General features: G+C 37.8%; 2 protein-coding genes across 2 annotated transcripts; one reads left to right on the top strand and one right to left on the bottom strand.

Annotated features, from left to right (window-relative positions):
- The first annotated feature begins 1,906 nt into the window (after positions 1–1,906).
- Positions 1,907–2,624, top strand: LOC145785734 (uncharacterized). Its single transcript, XM_082597433.1, has 2 exons — positions 1,907–1,993; positions 2,140–2,624. The coding sequence occupies exons 1-2, from the start codon at positions 1,917–1,919 to the stop codon at positions 2,609–2,611; spliced, it is 549 nt and encodes a 182-aa protein (XP_082453559.1). The 5' UTR covers positions 1,907–1,916; the 3' UTR covers positions 2,612–2,624.
- Positions 2,625–4,309: 1,685 nt separating this feature from the next.
- LOC145785740 (ileal sodium/bile acid cotransporter-like) lies at positions 4,310–23,106 on the bottom strand. The gene is made up of 9 exons (XM_082597441.1): positions 22,970–23,106; positions 20,251–20,341; positions 18,465–18,589; positions 16,667–16,802; positions 16,040–16,161; positions 13,883–13,971; positions 8,926–9,030; positions 8,392–8,549; positions 4,310–5,942 (listed from the first exon to the last, which is right to left on the bottom strand). Exons 1-9 carry the CDS (start codon positions 23,010–23,012, stop codon positions 5,699–5,701), a joined length of 1,113 nt encoding a protein of 370 aa, XP_082453567.1. The 5' UTR covers positions 23,013–23,106; the 3' UTR covers positions 4,310–5,698.

Below are 23,106 nucleotides of genomic sequence, written 5' to 3'. Positions count from 1 at the left end.
TCTGCTGCTTAAGACCAGTTTGGTCTCAAACAACTGGATATTAGTCTATCGGTTTCGGAGAACACAGGTTAATGACAAACAAATAAAGTGAATGTTGTTTCTCCAGAGGTTGGTGTGATAACTGGCTCTACTGCTACCCAGCGGCTGTTGAAAGTATAATCTACACGGTTTCAGCAGGCCATTGTTGGGTGAAAATGAAATGAATTCCCAAAAAAGACGTCAACAAATTTTTATTGCAGCTCTGAACAGTTCTGCCGTGATTTTGTTAAACCTAATATCCGCCATTTTGTCGAAAATGACTTTGTTGCATTTTTCTACGTTTAAAGACTTCATGCATCTCCTGACAAAAATTTGTGGCCCAGTGCAGTATGGTTTTCGAGATAATTGGAATGTAAAACCTAACCTATTCTAATCTGTGCAAGAATAATTTTCTGAAACCTAACATATTCATCTACTCCAATCACGTAACAGGATATCGTCACGTGACAGTCATAATTTCAGCAGGCTACTTCACCACATCTTACATCTCTTGAGTTGCATGAAGCGGGTTTAAAAGCGTTCGATAAAGTAGATTGGGCTAAAATTCTGTTGAGCATTTAGTATGCTTAATTATGTAGGCTAGCCTAAAAATGTCCATCCGAACAAATTAGCTTTTCTTTTCATTATATTTACGTCTCGCCGATCAGTTTAACTTTTCGTAGCCTGCTGGTGTACTGATGGCTTAGTTGACTTTACGGTACGCTAAATAACTTAGCTTGCTTACGATTATTAAGATTTGAAAGCAGAGGCCCGGGAGTACGCTACTCAGTGTGTTTGGTCATTTTTAATCAACCGTATAGGCTACCAGATGCTGTGTAGCCAATGAGCCAATGTAGTACGGTTGGCTTAAATGAAGGCATGGTTAATAAGTAGGCTACCAGCAACTGATTTTAAATCGGCGATAGTCTTTAACCTAGCAGGCTTCTGTGAAATCAGCCAAGTTATCTACAGATTACAGTGACGAAATGATACACAGTTCTGGGAGAAATGCAGAGGCTTTCCTGTACTTTAAGTTTGATTTAAGCTTACAAAGCCAACATAGTGTGGTCAAAGCCAACATTTAGCTTATATGAGGCTTTATCACACAAAAACATAACATTAAATAAGCCAATAAGGCGGTTAAAGTAAACATCGAGAGTATATATTAGGTTTTATTATACAAACCTAATACTTTTTTTATAACTAGTTATTTGGCAAAACCAAATATATGCCATGTTTTAATAAACAAACAAAACCCTGGCTCAAATTTCATTCTTAAATACTTTGTTTAGTTCTCCGTTCCAGCCTTCCAAAAGTCAACTTCGAGTGTTTTACCTCGATAATTTTACAGCTATAAAAACAAAAAGTCGTTTATCTCGAAAACTTGAAAATGGCGGATATTAGGTTCTGCCTAATCACGGCAGAGTTGTTATGGATGAACGTAAAAATGTACACGGTAACTCCCAGTATTTTCTTTCAATCGAATAAAGAGTGTAACAATATGTGAGACGACCATTAATTGGGTTGTGCTGACACTGCTGGATAAGCCAAGCGGTGCGAACAGAGAAAACAATCAAGGTAACACTGGCCGAACAAAGAAACCATAATGTAGAAACATATGTAGAATAAACCCAAATTTACAACAATAAGTTCTATGCTTCACCAATATCGAAATATGTTGAAACGAGCTTGCAGATAAAGTGTTTATGTACAATCTTTAATATTTCCTCCAGAACTATCAACAATTGTCCGTGCAGTTGTTGTTTAGCTACCGAACGAGAAATCAATGATCATGACAGGAACAGGAAAATTAGTTTTGCCCTGAACATCCCGCTTCTAGCTTTATAAGTCGTGGCAAGTCGAATATTGTCATTAAGTTAAATACAAAACTATCAACAATGAATAAGTTGGTTGTCTTCGCTTTGCTCTTTGCCGTGCTACTTCTGTCTGCGGACGCAATGAGAAGAAGAAGAAGGTTTGTAACATTTAATTAAAATTAGTTTCTTTATTAATTTGTTTAAACCCCACTTTGCCTAATTATAAACTACACAATGAGGTTTGTAGAATTTTGAAATGTCGCATTTGATGGCATTGCCTGATCACTGAACTTTTATTTTTCAGACCGTCTTGCTTGCAACGATGCCTACGAATACGGTGCCATAGACACGATCGGCGTTGTCACATACGACGAGCCAGATGTATTCACAACTGCCGCCGCCGAGGTGATGAACAGGGGAAATTTGGTGATGAACAGGGGAAATTTGGTGATGAACAGGGGAAATTTGGCGATGAACAGGGGAAATTTGGTGATGAACAGGGGAAATTTGGCGATGAACAGGGTAAATTTGGTGATGAACAGTTTAAATTTGGTGATGAACAGGGGAAATTTGGTGATGAACAGGGTAAATTTGGTGATGAACAGGGTAAATTTGGTGATGAACAGTTTAAATTTGGTGATGAACAGGGGAAATTTGGTGATGAACAGGGGAAATTTGGTGATGAACAGGGGAAATTTGGTGATGAACAGGGGAAATTTGGTGATGAACAGGGGAAATTTGGTGACGAGGATGCTGACGCTGATGAGGGTTATTAACCAACGAATATTTTGGTAAGTTTAGAAATAGTGAAACAGTTGTTTTTCATATTCATTTGTTGAATCTGTAAATGGACATTAAGCTACAAGTTGACGGACAATAATTCACTAAGTATGAAAAAGTTTTAAAACCGCTGCTTCAAATATTTTTTTAAATGTGTATTCACAAAGACTAACGTTACTTTAAAGTTCGAACTATGTTTAGTTAGTGAAAGCCTCAAACAAGTTTATCAACTGTATACTTAGAAACTTTAGATCTAACAAGCAATAAACTTGATGAAAGTTGATCAAATGCTGCGATGTCATGAAAAGTTGTTCAATCGTCACAAAAGCGTGGATAGTAACTAGCCTACGTCACAATGATGTAACACTGGTATTTCACCTCAATAATATATGTGAAAGGAAAAGAGTTAAGATCAGATTAACTTTCTTAAGTTAACAAAATGGGTTCTTGGAATGCTCATCATCAGACGAAAATGCTTCTTTAAAAACTTCATCCCACAAGCAACTTTACATACTTGTAGATGCTTTGAAGTATTAATGCAAACTTTGTTAATCAGATTGATCGAATTTTTATGGTTTGTAAATCATTCCATCCGCTAGATGCCGCCAAGTGTCGTGCAGAACACTCACCTTTTGGCTTCTAGAAAAGCAACAACTTATCTTTAGTTTAAAAATTAACGACACTCTATGTTGTGTTTTTTCAAGAAACTGGAATGACATTGGAAAAGAAGATTCAGAACATGGAAACCATTTTGCGTATTCAGCAATATATAATTATGTTGATAAAACTACTTGAAAATGTTTCTACGAAAACTTCAAAAGTTTTCGTCAACTGTACAATTTGTGTTTACAGAAAATAAAATCATGTCATTCACAAAATGTGTCTAGAAAAGTTGAAGATATCGCGAAAAATCTTGTTCGGTTAGATATCGCGAAAAATCGGATTGATAAAAAAACACTTTTTTTCAATAAAGCACATGTAATATTAGCTAATTGAGATAAGTTATGAAGTGAAAATGTTATCTGGGAAGATAGGGAAACCTCAGGCAAAATTTTCGAAGTTCTACCCTGCTGAAAGGCTACAACACATTATACAAACTTTCGAGAAATAAATTATTGAACTCTTTTGGTGGTTGTAAATAAAAAAAAATTGAAATGGTGGGCTAATGTAAATTTTAAACGAAACGTCTATCCCAATCCAATTTTAATTTGGTGAATTTGGCTGCATACAAAGTCTCGATAAAAAGAATATTGCTTCTAAAAGTGCCTAAAAAGTGACCGAAACAAGATTGTAACTTATTTATCAAACTTTTCTGGAGAGCAAGCCCCCACACCCCTTTCGTTTTATTTATTCGGACAATAAGTTTTGCATTGCATTGTTCATTTATTATAAATTTTACTTTGTTAAAACTTTGGTCACTTCTCAATTTTTTTTTTTAGATCTCCTTCTGCATTGTCGGCATGGTCTATTAACTATTTTATTCTAATAATATGTTCAATTTGAAGCAGGTCTACTACATCCAAAGACATGGTGCTTAGGCAAAGCAATGCCACAGAGGCTAACCGGCCTAAATAACCCTTCGCGCAAGCAGACATAGGCTACAAATGGCTACCCTAGCAAAATGTAGGACAGTCTTTCTGCAAACAAACTTTATATCAAATACACAAATTATATTTTAAAGCAAATGACGTAACTTCGAAGGTTATACTTAGTTGCAGTTGCATGTTTGCAATAGCTGGAATAGATGAATGTTAGTCTTGGTAGCCATTTTGTTGTTGCTGATAACTACAGTAATATAAGCTCACAAGTAAAATATCGTAACGCCCCGTAGTTATGAAGGTTAAAAGCAACAGCAACTACAATTAAAGACTTGTTGTAGAACTACTCAAGTCACATTTTGTGGAAATTGAGTTTTCACCAAAATATGTTGTATGATGGTTTATGCCTATATCCCCAAGCAAATTTAACAAAACGGTTTAATTTCGCTATAAAACACGCTGATGTTTGCATAGAAATAAAATAAATGATTAAACAACATTGAAAAAACATTAACCTGCTTTAAATTATCTCAGAAGTCGTATTTTGAACTTAGTAGTTTTTCCTCAGGCCTTCAACAATACAATCTAAAACTTAGAATAAACAGTTAAACATGCATGTATTTGTTTAAGTCCTTGAAGCAAAGCCGCATTTTTACTGGACCTTTCAGAATATTGCAACATTTAATGCTACAGGGTGTAAATGACTTAATGTAAACATGCTGTTTTTCATTTCAAACAATATCTCACTTTAAATTGAATTTACTACTTTGCAAAGGTCAGTGCGAAAAGAAACAGAACTAACATGGAATTTCAAAATGAATACTCTTTAACTGCAAAATGTCATTAAATTAGCTGAAATCAGCCATGCAGAACGTTTTGCCCGATATGCGATATTGCGGCGTGATGAATGTCTACAGTTTACAGTTTACACGATATAGGACACCAGGGGCGCAGTCAGGGAGGCAATGGGGACAATTGTCCCTCTACCCCAGACAAGTTTTAATAAGCATTTCACACTCTGTTAGAGCATCATTTGACAGAGTTTTATTATTGACTCAGGCTGAAATTACTCTCAGAATATACAATTTTGATTAATTTTTTTCAAACTTTTGTGGAAGAGCCTCGGAAAGAGCCCTCTACAGTCTACACCGCTCTGTGGTGCTCTGCGTTTAGGGACTCATTGCCGCATCTATTGACAAGTGCAATAATATTTATTTGTCACCCCAAAGCTTTGTGCTGCTTACGCCCCTGGAGGACACCAAGTGTCGGTGTGTTCAAATTAAACGCACAAAAATTGAAAACGTTGTGAATATTAACAACTTTTATGGTGCTGTTCTGTCGAACTTTGCTAATAGGCAACTTTTCTACATGCAAAAATTATTAAACCAATTCCAATTCAAAATGACCAAAACGGTAAGTACACCTATTTTGATGTTTCTATTTAAGTACCACAAGTTTTTGTTAGTTTGTTGTGTTTAAAGTGCAGATATTTGTTTTATCGTACACAGGAGCATACATAAGCCTAATACAGTACATTAGCCTGCTTCAGGCGATCGTAGACACTTTGTCTTTCGTATCAATCTCAAGGCCGTTATTGACTTTTCCTTTCATCTCTGACTTCACAATCTTTTCTTTTTCAGTTTCCTTCTCTTCAATTTGTAGAACCATACACCAGCCCCTCCATTTGATTATCAAGTAAAAGGCAATAGCTACTACAAAAAATCCTATCTGAAGAAATCCGTAAATAAAGACGAATGGAAGAATCTGACGAAGGAACGGGTTTCTGATGCTGCAAACATAGGTTATAAAAGTATGTAAAACTATATGTAAAACATATGCAAAAAATATGTAAAACTATATGTAAAATATGTAAAACTAATAAAAAAAAACAAAGAGTGGCCTTTGTTTTTCTGGTTTCAATTAGATCTACAATCAATCAATCATGAAGCCAAAATTTAAAATATACGCTGAAAAACGCAAGAACGCTGAAAAACGAACGCTGAAAGAACTGAAATTTACATTTCTGCAAAATAAATACAGTGAGATCTTAGGGGAAAACTGTTAAAGTTTCCCTACCGAAGCTACGTTACTTGTAGGTTTATTTTGAAGTTTGTTGCAAGTCTGCTTTTTGTTTCCACTGCAGAGTAAAATTAGACTAACACAGATATAGGCCTACTTTGGCATAAACTCATGTAAAAATAAATGTCAGTCCTTTTTCATGTAAGTTTTCTGCGTTCGTTATTTTCAGGCCCAGACACAGTCGCATATGACACTGCACACTGTACAGTGCCTGCAGGTTTGGTAGTGCAACCAGCACATACAGCTCCACCGCCTTCCCAGTATGACGCTTGGTTAGTTTTGATTGGATGCCTGCCCATCCTCAATGGATCATCTGGCACAGTGGCCATTAATCGTTTTCTCATTAGGCCACCCATTTTTGTTCACACCAAATTTTCATTTTCTAAAATCTATTATATCAGTGTGTTTTTCTTTTAGGTTTAGCCATTACTTTTTGTAATTAACACTTTATGATACAAAATATTTAGCTTAAGGTTAATGAATAAACATAAAATATTTGGTATATTAGCAACAGAGGTTTCTAATTGTCATGAGTTTAAATTTTTCACTTAATTGCAAATATAAACTTGAGCGAGTAAAATTGCTTAGCATCTAAGCCTAGACAAGATTCATGGTAAGCTATGGTTTGTTTTTTGAGTTAATGTTTACATCAGCTCTCTTAATAAAACGTTCTTTGAAAAATTATAACTCGCTTTTCAGCTCTAATTTTACATATACACATTGTGAGCGCCATCTCGTGTTAAACTTGAGATGAGATCTTCTCAAGAGTGTTAGCTTGAAGGGAAGAAAGGTTGGTATATGAATCAGGTTGGACTTTCTCAATAGTTTCAAGATTTTGTCATAACTTTTTTCCGATCTTTTAAAAGCCACATTGTCTTACCTTCAGACAGATTTTATTGATCAAAACGAATTTAAGAATAACAACTACATAGCCTACTATGTACTTTGTCAAAGCAAGCACAGAAAAAGTTGGTGATGAATTTTATTTCTTCAGAAACATAAGTATACTCTACAATGCTTTCATATTCTCCATTTGTCATTTTTCTTTTGTCGCTGGTTATTCCAACGTGCTGTCAATAAGGCAGAAGGCTGCTTTCAAAAGATATTTTGGGCGTGGTACCAGAGGATAGGGGGGTTGTTAGCATGGAATATAAGTAACAACAAGTAACTGACAGTAGGTAATTATAAGTCTATGCAACAAAAGTTTCGGTTTAAACGAAACAAATTTATTTATCAGATTCTTTGCCAATAAACGGGATTGTTTGAAAGTTCTTGAAAAGTGTAGCCCATGACTAAACGAAAACGTTCGTTTATTGTTTTATTTTTATTTTTATAATGTTAAATGTAATGTTGTTGCTGAGCGACCGGTATGTCTGTTTATGATTTAAAAAAGTTGCCTCTCTACCTAAATTATATAAGCAAGAAACTTAAAAATATAGTTAAGTGTCCTCAGAAACCAGTTAATTTTTTATGAAAAAAGTAGAAAAATCCTTCTAGAAAAGGTCATATGGCAGCCCTAACATTGATGATATTGTAAAGTAACTTTCAATGTTCAAGCAAATCCATTCTTTTCCTCATTGGCGAAGAAATTCGCGAGCGTCCAGTTCAATTTCTCGTAGACAAACGTGGCAAGGCTATGCTTCCTGCTTCGGGTAGACCCAACTAGTGAGTAGTGTGGAATTACAAGCTTGTCTGCAGAAGTGCAGTGGGTCTCTTGGAAGAGGAGGAGGACAAGAGCTCGGTTCTTATGAGCAAGCTGCTCGACCACATCGATTTTGTTGGATGTGATGCTTTCATCGTTCAGCTGTAGGATGGTGGGAAGACGTTACTGGTTAACGATGGGACTGTCGCGGTCTGAAAAGAGCGGTTCCAGTAAAGTTTTCTGAGCGTTTCGGGTCGAGGTTCGGTTTTGACAGTCTACTTACAGGAGGGACCGCGTGAAGGTGACTGTTCTTCTCCCTCTGCTACTCATTCGTTGGTTATTGGCATAAATGAGTTTATCAACCTGGCCGAACAATTGCCCTCCAGAAACCTCTGCACCCGTCATAGCGTGAGACGACAGTAAAGCAAAGTCGAAAACAAAATATGTAAGTACAGTATTAAAGTTATCTCATAAATTGATGTTGCAAATTAACTTGCTGAAGCAAATCTCGACTTACTCATAAGACACAGCAGTGATGGCAATGGCTAGACTAACATTTTGCATCATTGTTTCTATGGCAACAGTTCGCCTGGCTGTGACCTTGTAGTGCAGCCAAGGGATTCTGGTGACTAGATACGCCACAACAAAGCCGATAGTGGGCAGCAGAAAGGCGACCTGAAACAAGCAACAGATGTCTCAAAGTATAAGTAGATACAACGATTTGTGGTGTAACCGCACGCGGCGTATGTTGTTGTAGTTTCAGGCCTTCAGAGACATGCATATTAATTAGGTATAGCAAGTTATCATACTGTATAAGTTATAATTAATAAGATTGAAATAACACAAAGTTTAAATGAACTTTACACCTGGAATTAAAGATGCACAAGAGAAAGCAAAGAATCGTCTATTTAAAACTGCCTGATGTTTTGTCGTAGCTATGTTGAACTCTGAAAGTCATTTTATGATAAGATTTAAAATATTGTCTATAACAAAGGTTTTATTCAAATTTCATAATTTATAGTTTAGTCGTTCAATTTTCTTTAAAGCTCACCATTCCAATACCCCAGTAGACATTGTTCAAGATTCCAGAGGTAAGGGTTGTAAGGAAGACAATGACGATGGCGAGAATTCCAAGAGAGCCAAGAATTGTGCACACCTGAAAAATACAAAATGCTAAACAAAAAATCAAAAGGGGGCTTCTTAACCAAAGTGCAATTGAAAACAGCTTTTGGAAGTTGCCTTGCAATTAATTTATCTGTGAATAGGGCTGTCAAGAAAGAATAAAAACTATTAATTTGCCCATAAGCACCAACCATTTCATTGACGTTTGTATGTTGATACGCAAACTAATAAATTCATAGCAGTGAAATCAAATTACAGATTACACTGGTCAACAACAAAAAATTTTTTTTCTTGTTGCAAGAGATTTTTTGATCGATTCTGAATGAGTTTTAGCCACTGATTCCAAATCTGCAATCAGATTTTTTCTGCAAGCTCTAGTTTTTATGCAATACACCAGTGGATATTTTGAGGCTTGCAGCATTTGGTCTGAAATTTAAAACAAAATTCCAACTAATTAGTTCTAGTTACCACGGCAGTTAACCTGGATTTACAGTTAACCTACGATTTATTCGTGAAGCAGGCCTACAATGCTTATTTTCAAGTTCCTCTGGGAGATCAAGAGAAGAAATGGGCTCCACATATTGTCTGCCATAATTGCGAAGAAATGCTTAGACACTGGACAAAGAAAAAACGTAACGGACTTCCATTTGGTGTCCCTATGGTGTGGCGTGAACTGAAGGACCACTGCACTGATTGTTACTTTTGTTTGATTAACACCAAAGGCATTGGCAGGAAAAACAGACAAAATATTTCTTATCCAAATATTCCTTCCGCTTTCGACCTTCCGCTTTCGACCTTTCGACTTCGAAACGTTTCCACCTCCAGTATCTAATGGTTTTGCACCCTCCGATGATGAAGAAACAGACTCTTGAGCTTTACCACGGTAGTATGGAATGCGAGTATACTAAGGAAGCAGATGCAGACTCAGAAGGCTCTAGTTCTAAAAACCATTCAGAAATTTAACCAGTCAGAACTAAATGACTTGGTACGAACTTGGACTTATCCAAGCAAGTTGCTGAGCTTTTAGCATCAAGGCTTAGTGAAAAGTACGTATTGGACCGTTCCACAAAGGTTTCGTTTTTCAGGAAACGAGATGAAATGTTTATGTCATTTTTTTTCAGAGGAAAAGCAGTTAATTTACTGCAATGATATTCCAGGCCTTCTCGTCCAACTAGGAGTTTCTTCATACGATTCAAGTGAATGGCGCTTATTTATAGACAGTTCCAGGCGAAGCTGTGACAGCTTTTGAAGTGTGTTTTTTTGCACAATGGTAATGCATCTGGAGGAGTTCCAATTGGTCAATCAACTGTCTTAAAAGAATCATATGATGATATTAAGCTAGTCATTGACTTGCTGAAATAACATCAGCACAATTGGATATTATGTGTTAACCTGAAAATGGTTGGTTTCTTACAAAAGGGATACACAAAGTTTCCATGTTATCTTTGCATGTGGGACAGCAAAGCTAATGACAAGCATTGGACCCAAAAGGATTGGCCCATACGTGAAACACTTGAAGCCGGCATGCCAAACATGTTAACGACCCGATTGTAAGAAGAGACAAAATTGTTTTCCCCCTTCTTCACATCAAGTCAGGGTTGATGAAACAGTTTGTGAAAGCTTGAAGCTCTGATAGCGACTGCTTCCAATATATTGTTCACACATTTCCCTCCATTTCATACGAAAAGATTAAAGCTGGTGCCTTCAATGGACCACAAATTCGAAGCCTTGTGCGAGACCAACAGTTCACCGATAAGATGAAAACCAAAGAGAGAGCAGCATGGTTGTCCTTTGTGGATGTCACTAAAAACTTTCTTAGAAACAAAAAGGCTCACAATTACAAAGTTCTTGTGAGCAAAATGCTCTATGCTTTCCGCGACATGGAATCGATGGCCGATGGAATCGACACATGATGGCAGATTACTGCTGGAGCATTAAACAAGACTGCCCCCAAAAAGCTTACAAACGCAAGAGCCTCAAACGCCAATTTTTGCCCAGCATGTAGTGTGGATTTCGCTTTCTATTTTCAGCCAGTGAACTTTTCTCACAACATCAAACTTTTAAAAGAGCTTATTTATGCTTGTAATTGCAATAGGTCTGCATGCAGTGCTATGGTAACTACTGTAGTTGTGAAAATGATTCGTTTGTTATGTATATAGCCTTTATAGTTTTTAAAATTTTGTTTACGACGCTTTTCGAATAATTTTGTAATGTTTTTTCCAATATTTCGGTGCATTTCTATCAGTAAGTATAAATCTAAGCTCCAGTGGTTCCCAACTTGGGGGTAAATTACCCCCGGGGAGTAATTTGCCTGTTTTCAGGGGGTAACGAGACCCGATTTAAAAACAGCGAAGCAAGTAAAGGTTGTGATCTTTATAAAAGCGAAAGAATTAAACAACCGTTTTTTCAAGAAACTGTGCAAGAAGATGGGAGAAAGATACGAAGCATTACTGTACCACACAGAAGTACGATGGCTGTCTCGTGGCAAAGTGATAACCCGCCTGGTCGAACTTCGTGAGGCTGTCCATGTTTTTCGGATAGAAAAGAAGTCCGACTTGGCTGAATACTTCTCTAACTAACAGTGGATTTCCCAGCTGTGCTACCTGGCTGATATCTTTGGTGAATTGAACAAAGGAAATCTTTTAATTCAAGGCAAGAATATAAGTGTGATCGACACCAAAGTTGTTGTAGCAGCATTTATCGTAAAGGTTAAATTGTGGAACAAGCGAGTTGGAAGAGGCACAGTGGCGCAGTTTCAAACGCTTGACATGTACTTCGAAGGCAGTGGACATGAGTTGACAGCGGCGTTGAAGGAGGACATAGCTGACCACTTAGGCCAGCTAGCTAAAAGATGGACAACTACTTTCAGAATTTGAAAACGGCTAGTCTCCAATGGAGCACTAAGCCCTTCACATGTGATGACAGTCAGGTGGATGATGACGACTTTCGACCAAAAAAGAATTTATCACTCTCCGAATGAACGAAGTGTTGAAACTTGATTTCAAGGGGAAAGGTAGGAACCCTTCTGGTTTTGCAGACACCAGGACGCACCAACATTAATTAGCAACACGTGCATTAAATATCCTGACATCTTTTTTAACCACGCATTGCTGTGAACAAGGATTTTCAACTGTCTTAGGAATAAGACAAAGAAGCACAATCACCTGGATGTTAAAAGCGACGCAAGAATCGCCCTCAGTACCACAAAGCTCAGGATCACAAAGCTGGCGGCTGAAATCCAGGCCCAACCTTCGCATTGAATGTTTACCGTGCATTGTTATCTTGTATCCAATATTGTATTACATTTTGATAGTCATAGTTAGCCCTTTGAAATACATAGCAATAAACACTTTTGTTTTTGAAAATTGATCGTGGGGGTAATTCGCTCACTTCAGGGTGGAGATTAGGGTAACAGCCAAAAAAAGGTTAGGAACCACTGCTATAGACAAAACAGTTAAGCAGTTATTTCAGTCGTAAAAGATGTTTTTTTCCTATTCATCAAAATATAATTTTTTTGAAAAATATTCAGTTTTTACTAAAAAAAAGGAAAAAAAATCAAAATTTGCAAAAATCTAGAGCTTCTAGACCAGTGGTTCCTAACCTTTTTTTGGTTGTTACCCTAATCTCCACCCTGAAGTGAGGCAATTACCCCACGATCAATTTTCAAAAACAAAAGTGTTTATTGTTATGTATTTCACTGAATACAACATAACAATGCGCGGTAAACATTCAATGCGAAGATTGGGCCTGGACTTCAGCCGCCAGCTTTGTGATCCTGGGCTTTGTGGTAGGCTACTGAGGGCGATTCTTGCGTCGATTTTAACATCCAGGCGATTGCGCTTCTTTGTCTTCATTTCCAAGACAGTTGAAAATCCTTGTTCACAGCGATACGTTGTTGAAAAAGATGGCAGGATATTTAATACCCGTGTCGCTAATGTTAGTGCATCCTGGAGTCTGCCAATCCAGAAGAGTTCTAAGCATTTCCCCTTGAAATCAAGTTTCAACGCTTCGTTCTTTCGGAGAGTGATAAATTCTTCTTTGGGCGGAAAGTCGTCATCATCCACCTGGCTGTCATCACATGTGAAGGGCTCTATGCACCAAATGGAGACTAGCCGTGTGCATGTCCAAATTCAGAAATTATAGTTGTCCATCTTCTTGGCTAGCTGGCCTAGCTAAGTGGTGAGCTATGTCCTCCTTCGACGCCCCTGTCAACTCAAGTCCATTGCCTTCGAGGTACATGTCGATTGTCGAGCGTCTGAAACTGCGCCACTGTGCCTCTTCCGACTCGCTTGCAACTTAACCTTTGCGATAATTGCTGCTACGGCTACTTTGGTGTCGATCACAGTTACATTCTTGCCTTGAATTGCCTATTGTCGATTCACCAAACCAAAGATATCAGCCAGATAGCACAGCTGGGAAATCCACTGTTGGTTAATGAAGTATTCAGCCAAGTCGGGCTTTTCTATCAGAAAAACATGGACAGCCTCACGAAGTTCTACCAGGTGGATTATCACTTTGCCACGAAACAGCCATTATACTTCTGTGTGGTACAGTAATGCTTCAGATCTTTCTCCCATCTCCTTGCACAGTTCCTTGAAAAGACGACTGGTCAATTCTTTCGCTTTTATAAAATTCACAACCTTCACTTGCTTCCAAATCTGGTCTCGTTACCCCCCGAAAATAGGCAAATTACCCCCCGGGGGTAATTTATCCCCAGGTTGGGAACCACTGTTCTAGACCAAAAATAACGTCATATTCGGATTCAGCACCCCAAAATTACCCAAAACCAAGTGAATTTGAAAATGCAACAAATTTTTTGTTGACCAGTGTTACTCACTGATTATACGTCATGACAATTATAATCCTGTACCTTGTTATAATCTTACCTTTGTGAGAATGTCTCCCACTTTGGGAAACTTGTATTTGACCAGCAGGCCAACAAACGTTGGAGCGATGATGGCAAGAAGAGAGTATCCTTCAATAGAATATTTTATGGAACATTTATCATAACAACGCAATCAAAACTTGTGTGTGGTTTCAAGCATCTGTTTGGTGTTTGCCGTTTTATTTTTCTGCCGATGATAATTACAAATGAAGACAAAAGAAACAGCTAAACTCGGTAAAATAACAACACCACTAAGAACAAATTCTAAAACTCCAACAAATAGATATTTCAAATATCCAAGAAAAACAGCAAAAGTAAAGGTGTATTAGTTAATAGTTTTAGCGTGTCTATGCTGCACGTGTCGTAGCCTACATAATTGTTTCAAGTCTTTGAAAGAGAAAATTACCCTTTCTATAGGTTTGCTTTAGCGGCCAGTCTCGTGTATTGTCTTTATTTAAAAAAAAAATCATATACCTAGATTCCTAGAAGATGCTATCATTAGTTCATATTTTATTATTAATTATTATTTACTGTATTTGTTACGATATTTTTAATATAGCTTGTTGAAATCGTTTTACCACTCAGCCATCAAGACCAACGCGATGATACAGGTTGCATAGGTAGATCCATCATAACTATAAGCCTAGCAATATACTGTACATGAGTTGGTTTGAATAAAGAGCTTCCTCTTCAACTGGTCGTTTAAACTGCAATCGCTGCGTTTTGTTTATGTACGCAATTGCTTTTCATTAATTAAAACAGAACATAATTGTTATGTTAGTTGCTGTTTTAGTTCTATCAACTTGCATTTAAGTAATCTGAAGATGCTATTCTTATAGCGAATTCGACTCTTTCGTCGTCGTCGTCTGAGCTTCTGGGGCCGAGGGCCCATCCTTTTACCACCCCAGATTCACGATGTTCCCGGACTACACTGGAAGGCTGCTAGAGAGCAGCCAGTCTTTAGTTTCATCATCCATGACGCGCAGACCTTCCACTCCGTTAGGTGGCTTGAAGATGGTACAGTCATTGATGATGTGGTCTGCGGTCTGTTAATCGGCACCACATTCACAGGAGGAGGAAGAAGCCATTCCCCATTGGTGCGTGGTTGAGCGAAAAAGCCCGACGCCCGTACGGAGACGGTTGAGGCGCACCCATGCCTGTCTCTGTAGTGTCAGGCCGATGGGGCGTGTGTCGGCGTCGGGGATGAATGAATGGAGTCTGGTGGTGCTTGACCTCCATTCAGAATTCCATTTATTTCGACTCTTTAATACAGTGGTTCCCAACCTTTTTTGTTGCGTTCCTCCCTTTGCCTATTTTGGAACTATTCATTCCTCCCCATATTACTAAAAACAAAAAAGGGAGTCTTAAATTTTAGAAACCCTAGAATTTTAACTAAAATGGTTTCTCTAGAATTCCCCCAGATTGTAATAGACACCATTATGTTAGGGTTCTAAGACTCTTTCCTCATTCCGATCGGAAGTAAAAACGGGATCAGGGACCGCACAGCCGGCGGTCTATAAAAATTACCAGATATGCCAGTTTTTGGTTTGGCTTATCAAAACCATCGTGTCGATCATCCTCATTCTGCGCAAGCGGAACCCAAGGTATGTGAAGGTTTTTTAGTGGCGTGTTGGCCAGTGGCGTAGCCAGAAATGTTTTTTTGGGGGGGCCAAATATTTGATGGATCGAAGAGAACAACAAAGTGTTTGATTAAAGACATCGCTACCTCATGTGCAGTGGCGTACCCTGGTCGGTTGAGCAAGGGAAGCAATAAAACTGGTGAGAGGTTAGAGCGTGCCGAAGGCACGCGTATTCTAGGGGCGCCCGGGGGCATGCTCCCCCGGAAAATATTTGCAAAATTACACTAAAATAATGGATTATAGCGCTTTCTGGAAACACTTTTAGGGTAATATTTGTATGAAATTTATTAGCAAATAAACAGCTATTAACTTATTAAATGTAGCTCTTGCACACGAACGGCAAAAACTGAAATTCCTCCCCTGAACTCATGAAATTCCTCCCTAGGGAGGAATTCCTCCCCGGTTGGGAACCACTGCTTTAATAGATTATAATAAGAGAGTAGATTGTTGTGCAATGCCAACAGTCAATGAATGCAAATTAGCAGAAGCCTACAATCTTCATTCAGCTGTTTGCTCACCTAACTCTTCGTACGGAAGTTTGAGGCATTCGTCGGTCACATCGATGATCCGGGGAAGAACGTATAGCCACAATGGCATTGTTCCTAGCGCCAGTAGTGTTGACAAACAAGTCAACACAAGGCTAGAAAATAATTAATCTAAATTAATAACCATTCTATGTCATTGCATTCTATTGGTTTTTGTGTTATTTTCCAAGCAGAGCGACATAAATAACCAGGCCAGAGGTAAAACACCAGAATTGCTGTTTCCAGTTGCTTTTCCTCACATCTGCAGCACAAGAAAAGCAAATGTGACTTGATTATTGAATGCTGATCTGAAGGTAGACAGACTTAAAAAATATCAATGCTTCATGGCCACAGCCCGCCTGAGGCCTGGGTGGTCAGCCCCTTTCTCAAGTGGTCCTCCTCTTCAGTAGATAATTCTAACCCATGTAAGCAAGCTGTGGGATTACTAAGACTTCATCTTTGCATTCATTAATTGATATCCTCAGTTTATTGTAAAGAATGAATATAAAGTTGAATATGGGTTGTTGAAGGTACCAAACAATCTGTCGTAACTAAGATTCACATTTGCAAGGTTCACATTCAATTCACTAAGATTCATATTCAATTTTGCAAGGTTCTTACCTGAGATTCATATCACCATCTAGCCAATAGCATGCGACATTGCTGTAAGCACCCCCAGGGCACACAGCAGCTATGATGGTTCCCATGGCCTGTGCGTTCGTGAATTGAAACATTTGGGTGAGCGCTAGTCCACAAACTGAAACAAGACAATGGTTGTGTCAACAGCACAGATTTCAATTGTTAAAAATGTATTACCAGTGCAAAGTTTTTATGAATGCATCACATGCTTATTTGTCGAAGAAATAAAGCCGCTTGTGGTAGTAACAATATTGTATTTTATGACACAGGAGTGCAGTTTCTGGAAGTAGATGAGAACGCATTAGATGAAAACGTTTTCTTTACTTTGCAGAGAGCAAACGACGCGTAGAGACAACAAATACAGCAATGCAATAGATGGACTTTCGCTTTTAGCAGCATGATCGTAGCCGACTTCACAATGCAGATATTAACGACATATTTTAACCTGATGCTGCGAGTTCGCTGTGGTAATGGAGGATTGCACCAGCTTTCGGAACACAGTTCTCTGGTCATGTATTATGACGAATGGTGTTGAAGTCAGTGGATCGTTGTTTTATGAGGGTCTTTTGTTTGGCTTGAGGCTACTGTCTGTTGAGTTTATGTGTTATTGCTGTAAAATTTTATTGAATTACTAGATCAGGTGACGTATTGTCCCCTTTCCGCAAGGTTGTTAATTTTTGGATTAGGTCTACTTATGAAAAATGGTCTCTTTGAAGCGTAATAGCACTGCGTCCTTCTTTTTGGCAATGATTGTAAATTTAAAGTCGACGAGGCACTGTTGTTCATGATTAAGTTGACATAGCCCAAAGATCAATAACCGTGCCGAAGAGAAGAACTACTTCACCTAATCTATTAATCAACTGATTCAACAAAATTTTACAGCAATTACAGCAACAACGTCCGCCCTGATAGCTCAATTGGTTAGCGCCTGGCTTCGTGAACGAAGAAACTGCAAAATCAAGCGGCGGTGGTTCGACTCTTGGGGTGTGCTCTTGAGCAACCCATTGAAGGACTGCTCTCCATTCAGCGGCGCCTAATGGATGGAATAATTCGCCGACAACAACAACAATCAGAAACTTCACTCTGTAAATCTCAGTTATCGGCCCTGCGTTAAAAGCTTCTACAAGTATGCAAAACTACCAGGAATAACCTATCAAAGCTTTGTCAGTCCGAGGATAAAGATTCAAAAACTAAACCTAAACCAACCAACACATAAACTCAACAGACATCATTCAAGACAGCAGTCAGCAGCCAGCAGCCTCAAGCCAAACAAAAGAACCGCATAAAACAGCGACACACTGACTTCAACACCATTCGTCATAGCACGTGACTATTGACTAGGGAACTGTGTTCCCAAAGCCAGCGCAAATGGCTATTAGCCCACCACAGCGAACTCGCAGCATGAAGCTAAAACACGTCGTAAATATCTACATTGTGATATAAAGCAATGACAGACCCTTAACCTGGGTGCCAACAGCGGCATAATGTTTTCACACAATGGACATACCTAATACGTCAAGTAAAAATAAATGAACGATTGAAATTATAAAGATATTGCAATGCAACTGAAGTTTTGCCGACCAGGCTTATTGTTTAAAGTAGCATCTTATTGAATATCACAAGCATAGATTCTCGTTCAAGTGCAGCTCAATGATCCAACCACGACAGCTCACACTGCTTGAATACTAAAAAGGTTTGGACGTTAGCGAAGTAATGTTTCACATCAAGTATTTTGTTTCTATTTGTATCCATCAACTTGTCAAATGCATATGTGACCTACAGGGATTGAAGAGTAGCTGAAGAAGAAGAGCGGTGACTACTTGTTTAGGTTGTTTCATGTATTTCCACATGGCAACCGCATCAGTCGTGCATCCCAGTCCAAACATCAAGATAGCGATGATAATTCTGAAAACAAAACATTTTTTTCACTCTTTTCAAAAAAATAAAATTGTCTTGGAGTGAAGTATGCATGAAAAGTATTTGCTTCAAGCCTCAATATCAAATAAAAACGTATCCACTCGGAGAAAGAGCTGTCTGTCTACAACAATAACGGCATCGCTTGGAAAGACATTTAAAACAGTGTTTTTTGGTTTGACATAAAATTGTTTTAAAAAAAAAAACTTTTTAAACAGCTCACACCAAAACAAACACTCGCCGTTTCCTTTGGGGCCGAGGGTTGCCCTATATCTTGTCACTATTTCATAAATAGATGATGTTTCCCAATAGTGCACCCAGCGGTGAAGGCCATTTAAAAGATAATTATAAATTAACATCCAACAAAATATTTTAAAAGTTTTAAGTATTTTAAAAAGAAGTGATACACGAATATTTAATAGCAACTCAGTCGATTGAGCTCGAACGTGTTAAAATATTATTTGCCACACAAATATTTTTAAAGATTGCTTCGACAATGAGATTGTCAGACGTCGGAATAAAGGTTGCAAGACGTGAACAATGTTACTGTCAGCCGACTACAAATGTTCGCTTTGTGAAGAAATTTTCTGACAAAGGCGATAAAATATGTGATGGCTTTTCCATCATTAATCTTTTAGTCTGATTAGATTGAACACTTAAAGGAGCATAGTCTAACTACCACGGCAGAGTGCAGATGTAGCATGCACAGTTCTCCGTTTGGTTGCTTTTGTGAATCAAAATTTTGGTGAGTCGAATTATTACAAAGACCAAGAGAACAGGATGGGAACAAATTCTCTCATTTTATGATGATTATTTAAATTTTTGACAAACGCGGTTTCTGGAGTTTTTGCATTATGACATTTTTGAGATTTTCGTTTTGAAATCATAAAGAAACAAAATTGGCAAAATTTTGAAATTATATTTGTTTAAGCAAGAAACTTACTTCAAAACCAATAGAAACGACATAAAGTTGTCTCGAAAGTAAACTTTTTCAAATATTTGTTCCCATCATCCGTATTACCGTATAACTATTCAGCCTAAATACTTCGCACTAAGCTAACAAAACCCTAAACTTGCACATTTTCCCTCCAAATGTTATTTTCATGACATGCCACTGATATAACCCAACTTACAAGCATCTTCGTATTGATGCGCTGGACTTCTGTCTTCTGTTTCAGACTCATTTTGTACAACTTTAAAAGCTTTTGTAAAGTAGGAAGCGTTCTTTCTGGCTATCAGCACAAGGCTTAGTACTTTTGATTGTTTTTTGTTTTTTTTTGCTTGATATGTTTTGATTATGAGATGAAAACGACATTTTAATGAAACTATTTCTTTCATAAAGCGTTAAATTTGAAACTAACAGATTCTGCATCAAAAAAAATGTCTTGAGATGTTTGGTTGATAGCCTGACCTACTGTTGTGTTGCACACTTGTGGTATAATTCCACATGATTGAAAGATTTACATTAAGACATTTACGTTAACGAAAAAGAAAATATTTCCAAAGTTTGCGACATCTTTGGTTTGAACAACCTTGTATCAATAGAAAATCTAAAAATTATTCAAATAAGTTTATTGTACATAATTATAAACTAAGCAAGTAACTTAATGTATTACGAACTATTGAACTTATTAGCAAAAGTTCTCACTTACTGTGTAAAAATCTGTGTTAGTTGTGTCGCATTGGCTGAGGCTCCGTCTATGCATCCAGACCTATCGACGCCTGGGGGCATTGTTGTGATGTCTGCGATTCAATAGTTGGAAGGTTTTAAACTCCACAATGGTCTGGTGGCATCTTTACTAAAGTTAAAACTTCAAGTCATTGTTGCCACTGTAAAGTCTATGTTGTTGATAAATTGTGTTGAAACAACACAATTATTATTTTACCAGATAGTTGCATTTAAAACAAAAACGATTATTGATATGCAGTTTGTCCGCCCCGTTATCTCAGTGTTTACGCGCTTGGCTCATGATCACACGGCGCAAGTTCGACTCTCGGCGTGAGCGCTTGAGCAACGCATTTCAAGGACTGCTCTCCATTCAGCGGCACCTAGTGAATGGAATAATTCCCCGGCAACAACACTTCAACAATCGGAAAACTTCACTCTGTCAATCTCAGTAACCGGCCCTGCGTCAAGAGCCTCTACAAGTATACGAAACTACCAGGAATAACCTATCAAGGCTTTGTCAGTCCGGGGATAAAGATTCAAAACCAACCAACCAGTCCTACGCACTGGTGTTTGCTTGACAAAAAGAGATTTTTTGCATTTCTGTGATTTCCAAAGTAGACTATTGCGATTACAATTACAATAATTTCATAATCAATATTACATTATATGTATCCTATCATCATTTAATACTGAAAAGTTTAGGTGTTCATCAGGACAATTATCGTTTCTAGCACTAGTTATTATTCGCTCTGAGGATGCGCATTGTCATGGTGCGCGAAACGTCAGTGAAGCAATAAACCAACCTGTTTATTGTTGCTTTTACTTTCATCAGATGAACGTTGCAACTAGTGCTAGAAATGGTATCATCATTTATTGATGATGATAATATGATAACCATTACATTATCTGTGCTATAACAATTACCGTATTATCATTGTTATCAGAATAATAATGATCATAATTCTAATAATCATCACAACAATTTTTTTTTGCATCAGAAGAGAGGCTGCCAGCAGAGCACAAAGCTTGAAGCAACAACATGGTGAGAAACATCCATTTCATAAATGAATTTTGAATCAACAAAAGAATAATCAAGGCTGAAACAATAAAAAAAGAACTCTTGAATGACTCCTAATGACCCAAATTTCTGAAAGACCACAAACCTACAACAACGGAGTCGTTTCTTCAGGATCAAACACCCCATAAGACATGTCATATCATATGGTTAGCGTGACTTTGTAAACGAAAAAGCTGCGAGATTAAGCGGCGGTGGTTCGACTCTCGGGGTGTGCGCTTGAGCAACGCATTTCAATGGACTGCTTTCCATTCAGCGGCACCTAGTAGATCGAATAATTTCTCGGCAACAAAACTTCAACAATCGGAAATTTCACTCTTTCAATTTCGGTAACCGGCGCCCTGCGTCAAACGCCTCTATACGTATGCGAAATTATCAGAAATACCTTATCAAGGCTTTGTCAGTCCGAGAATACAAATTCATAACCCAAACCAAATCATATCCGTGGAAAATATTAAACCGATTCTGAATCGATGTCGGCTGACTCTAGTCTGGATCTCTTATCCAGGCTTATGCTCGTAGGTTGAAAATTTAGACGAACGGGAAGATCAACATTAAAACTTCTGATGCGTAAAACCGCTGACGCAGGGTCGTCACTAAAGTTGATAGTGTGAAGTGTTTTGCTTGTAAACTGATTTGCAAGTGCCTTTAAATGTAAAGTTTTGGTTGGTTTAGTTATTATGGATGAAAGCTGTGCTCAAACATCACATCAGCAAAGTTATTAGTGTTGTAATTGTTATGGTCTAATAAATTGTAATTAAAATTTCCCATTATGTAACATTGGGCATTGGTTTGTGAGATTATTTTCAGCGTAGAAAGGACCGTCTGTAGAAACAAAAAGTCGGCAATGGAATGTAAGTGAGAAAATCTACTGTGTATATATTGCCACAAGTTATCTTTTTATTGTTTACAAATATGTCAATAAAAAGAGATGCCGGTTGTTGAACCGTCATTACTCGATGTACAGTAACTAATTCGTCCTCGCAGAGCCGCTTTTATTCACTGAGCTGTCGAGCCGAAATTCAAGGACTAAAATTACTGAAAGTATGAAACGGGTCATGCTTAAAAAACTTTATCTCCCCACCCCCCTAGTGTGATATGTAAAGGAAAATAACGAAACATACAATGAAATTCCGTTCGTGATTCAGTTCGCAAATTGCAGTTGATTACTGGGAACAAATCATTGTACAACATACATTCGAATTGCCACGCAACAAAAGAGTAAACGTGTTTCACGGACGTCATCTTTCATCAATAATTGCATATCTCTATCGTTACGCCGAAAAAAAAGTTATCATAGAGCTGATTATTATGGCCTACCAATTATAGGAGCATTTTAAAAGAGTGAGGAAATATAGAATGATTCTATTTGTTACAATGAACATGGTTGTGGCTTCCAAAAATTAAAGTCCTGGAATAAAACTCCTTGAGTTAGATTAAACAGGGAGTGTCCAAACGTGTAGTCCACTCCTTTGATCGCTTGATAGGCCACTCATTTAAACAGTGATTGCAGTGAAATCAAAAAGAAACCGACAAAGCAGCGTTGTGAAAACAAACCCAAAAATCGTGAAGGATTTCATGGGATTCAAGCGTTAGTGTGTTGAGATCAATGAACTAATCCACTCACCACTATCACTGGTATTCATCCATATTGATGTCGTTTGATTCATTGTCTTGCACGGTTTATGCACAGAGAGAAATAACCAAAGTTGAAAGTCCAAAAGTACATAAAATATGCAACTTCAAATAGCAAAGCTATATCCT

The sequence above is a fragment of the Aplidium turbinatum genome, chromosome 16, assembly GCF_918807975.1.
Source record: "Aplidium turbinatum chromosome 16, kaAplTurb1.1, whole genome shotgun sequence".
Taxonomy (NCBI): Eukaryota; Metazoa; Chordata; class Ascidiacea; order Aplousobranchia; family Polyclinidae; genus Aplidium; species Aplidium turbinatum.
This window is presented reverse-complemented; position numbering and strand designations above follow the sequence as displayed.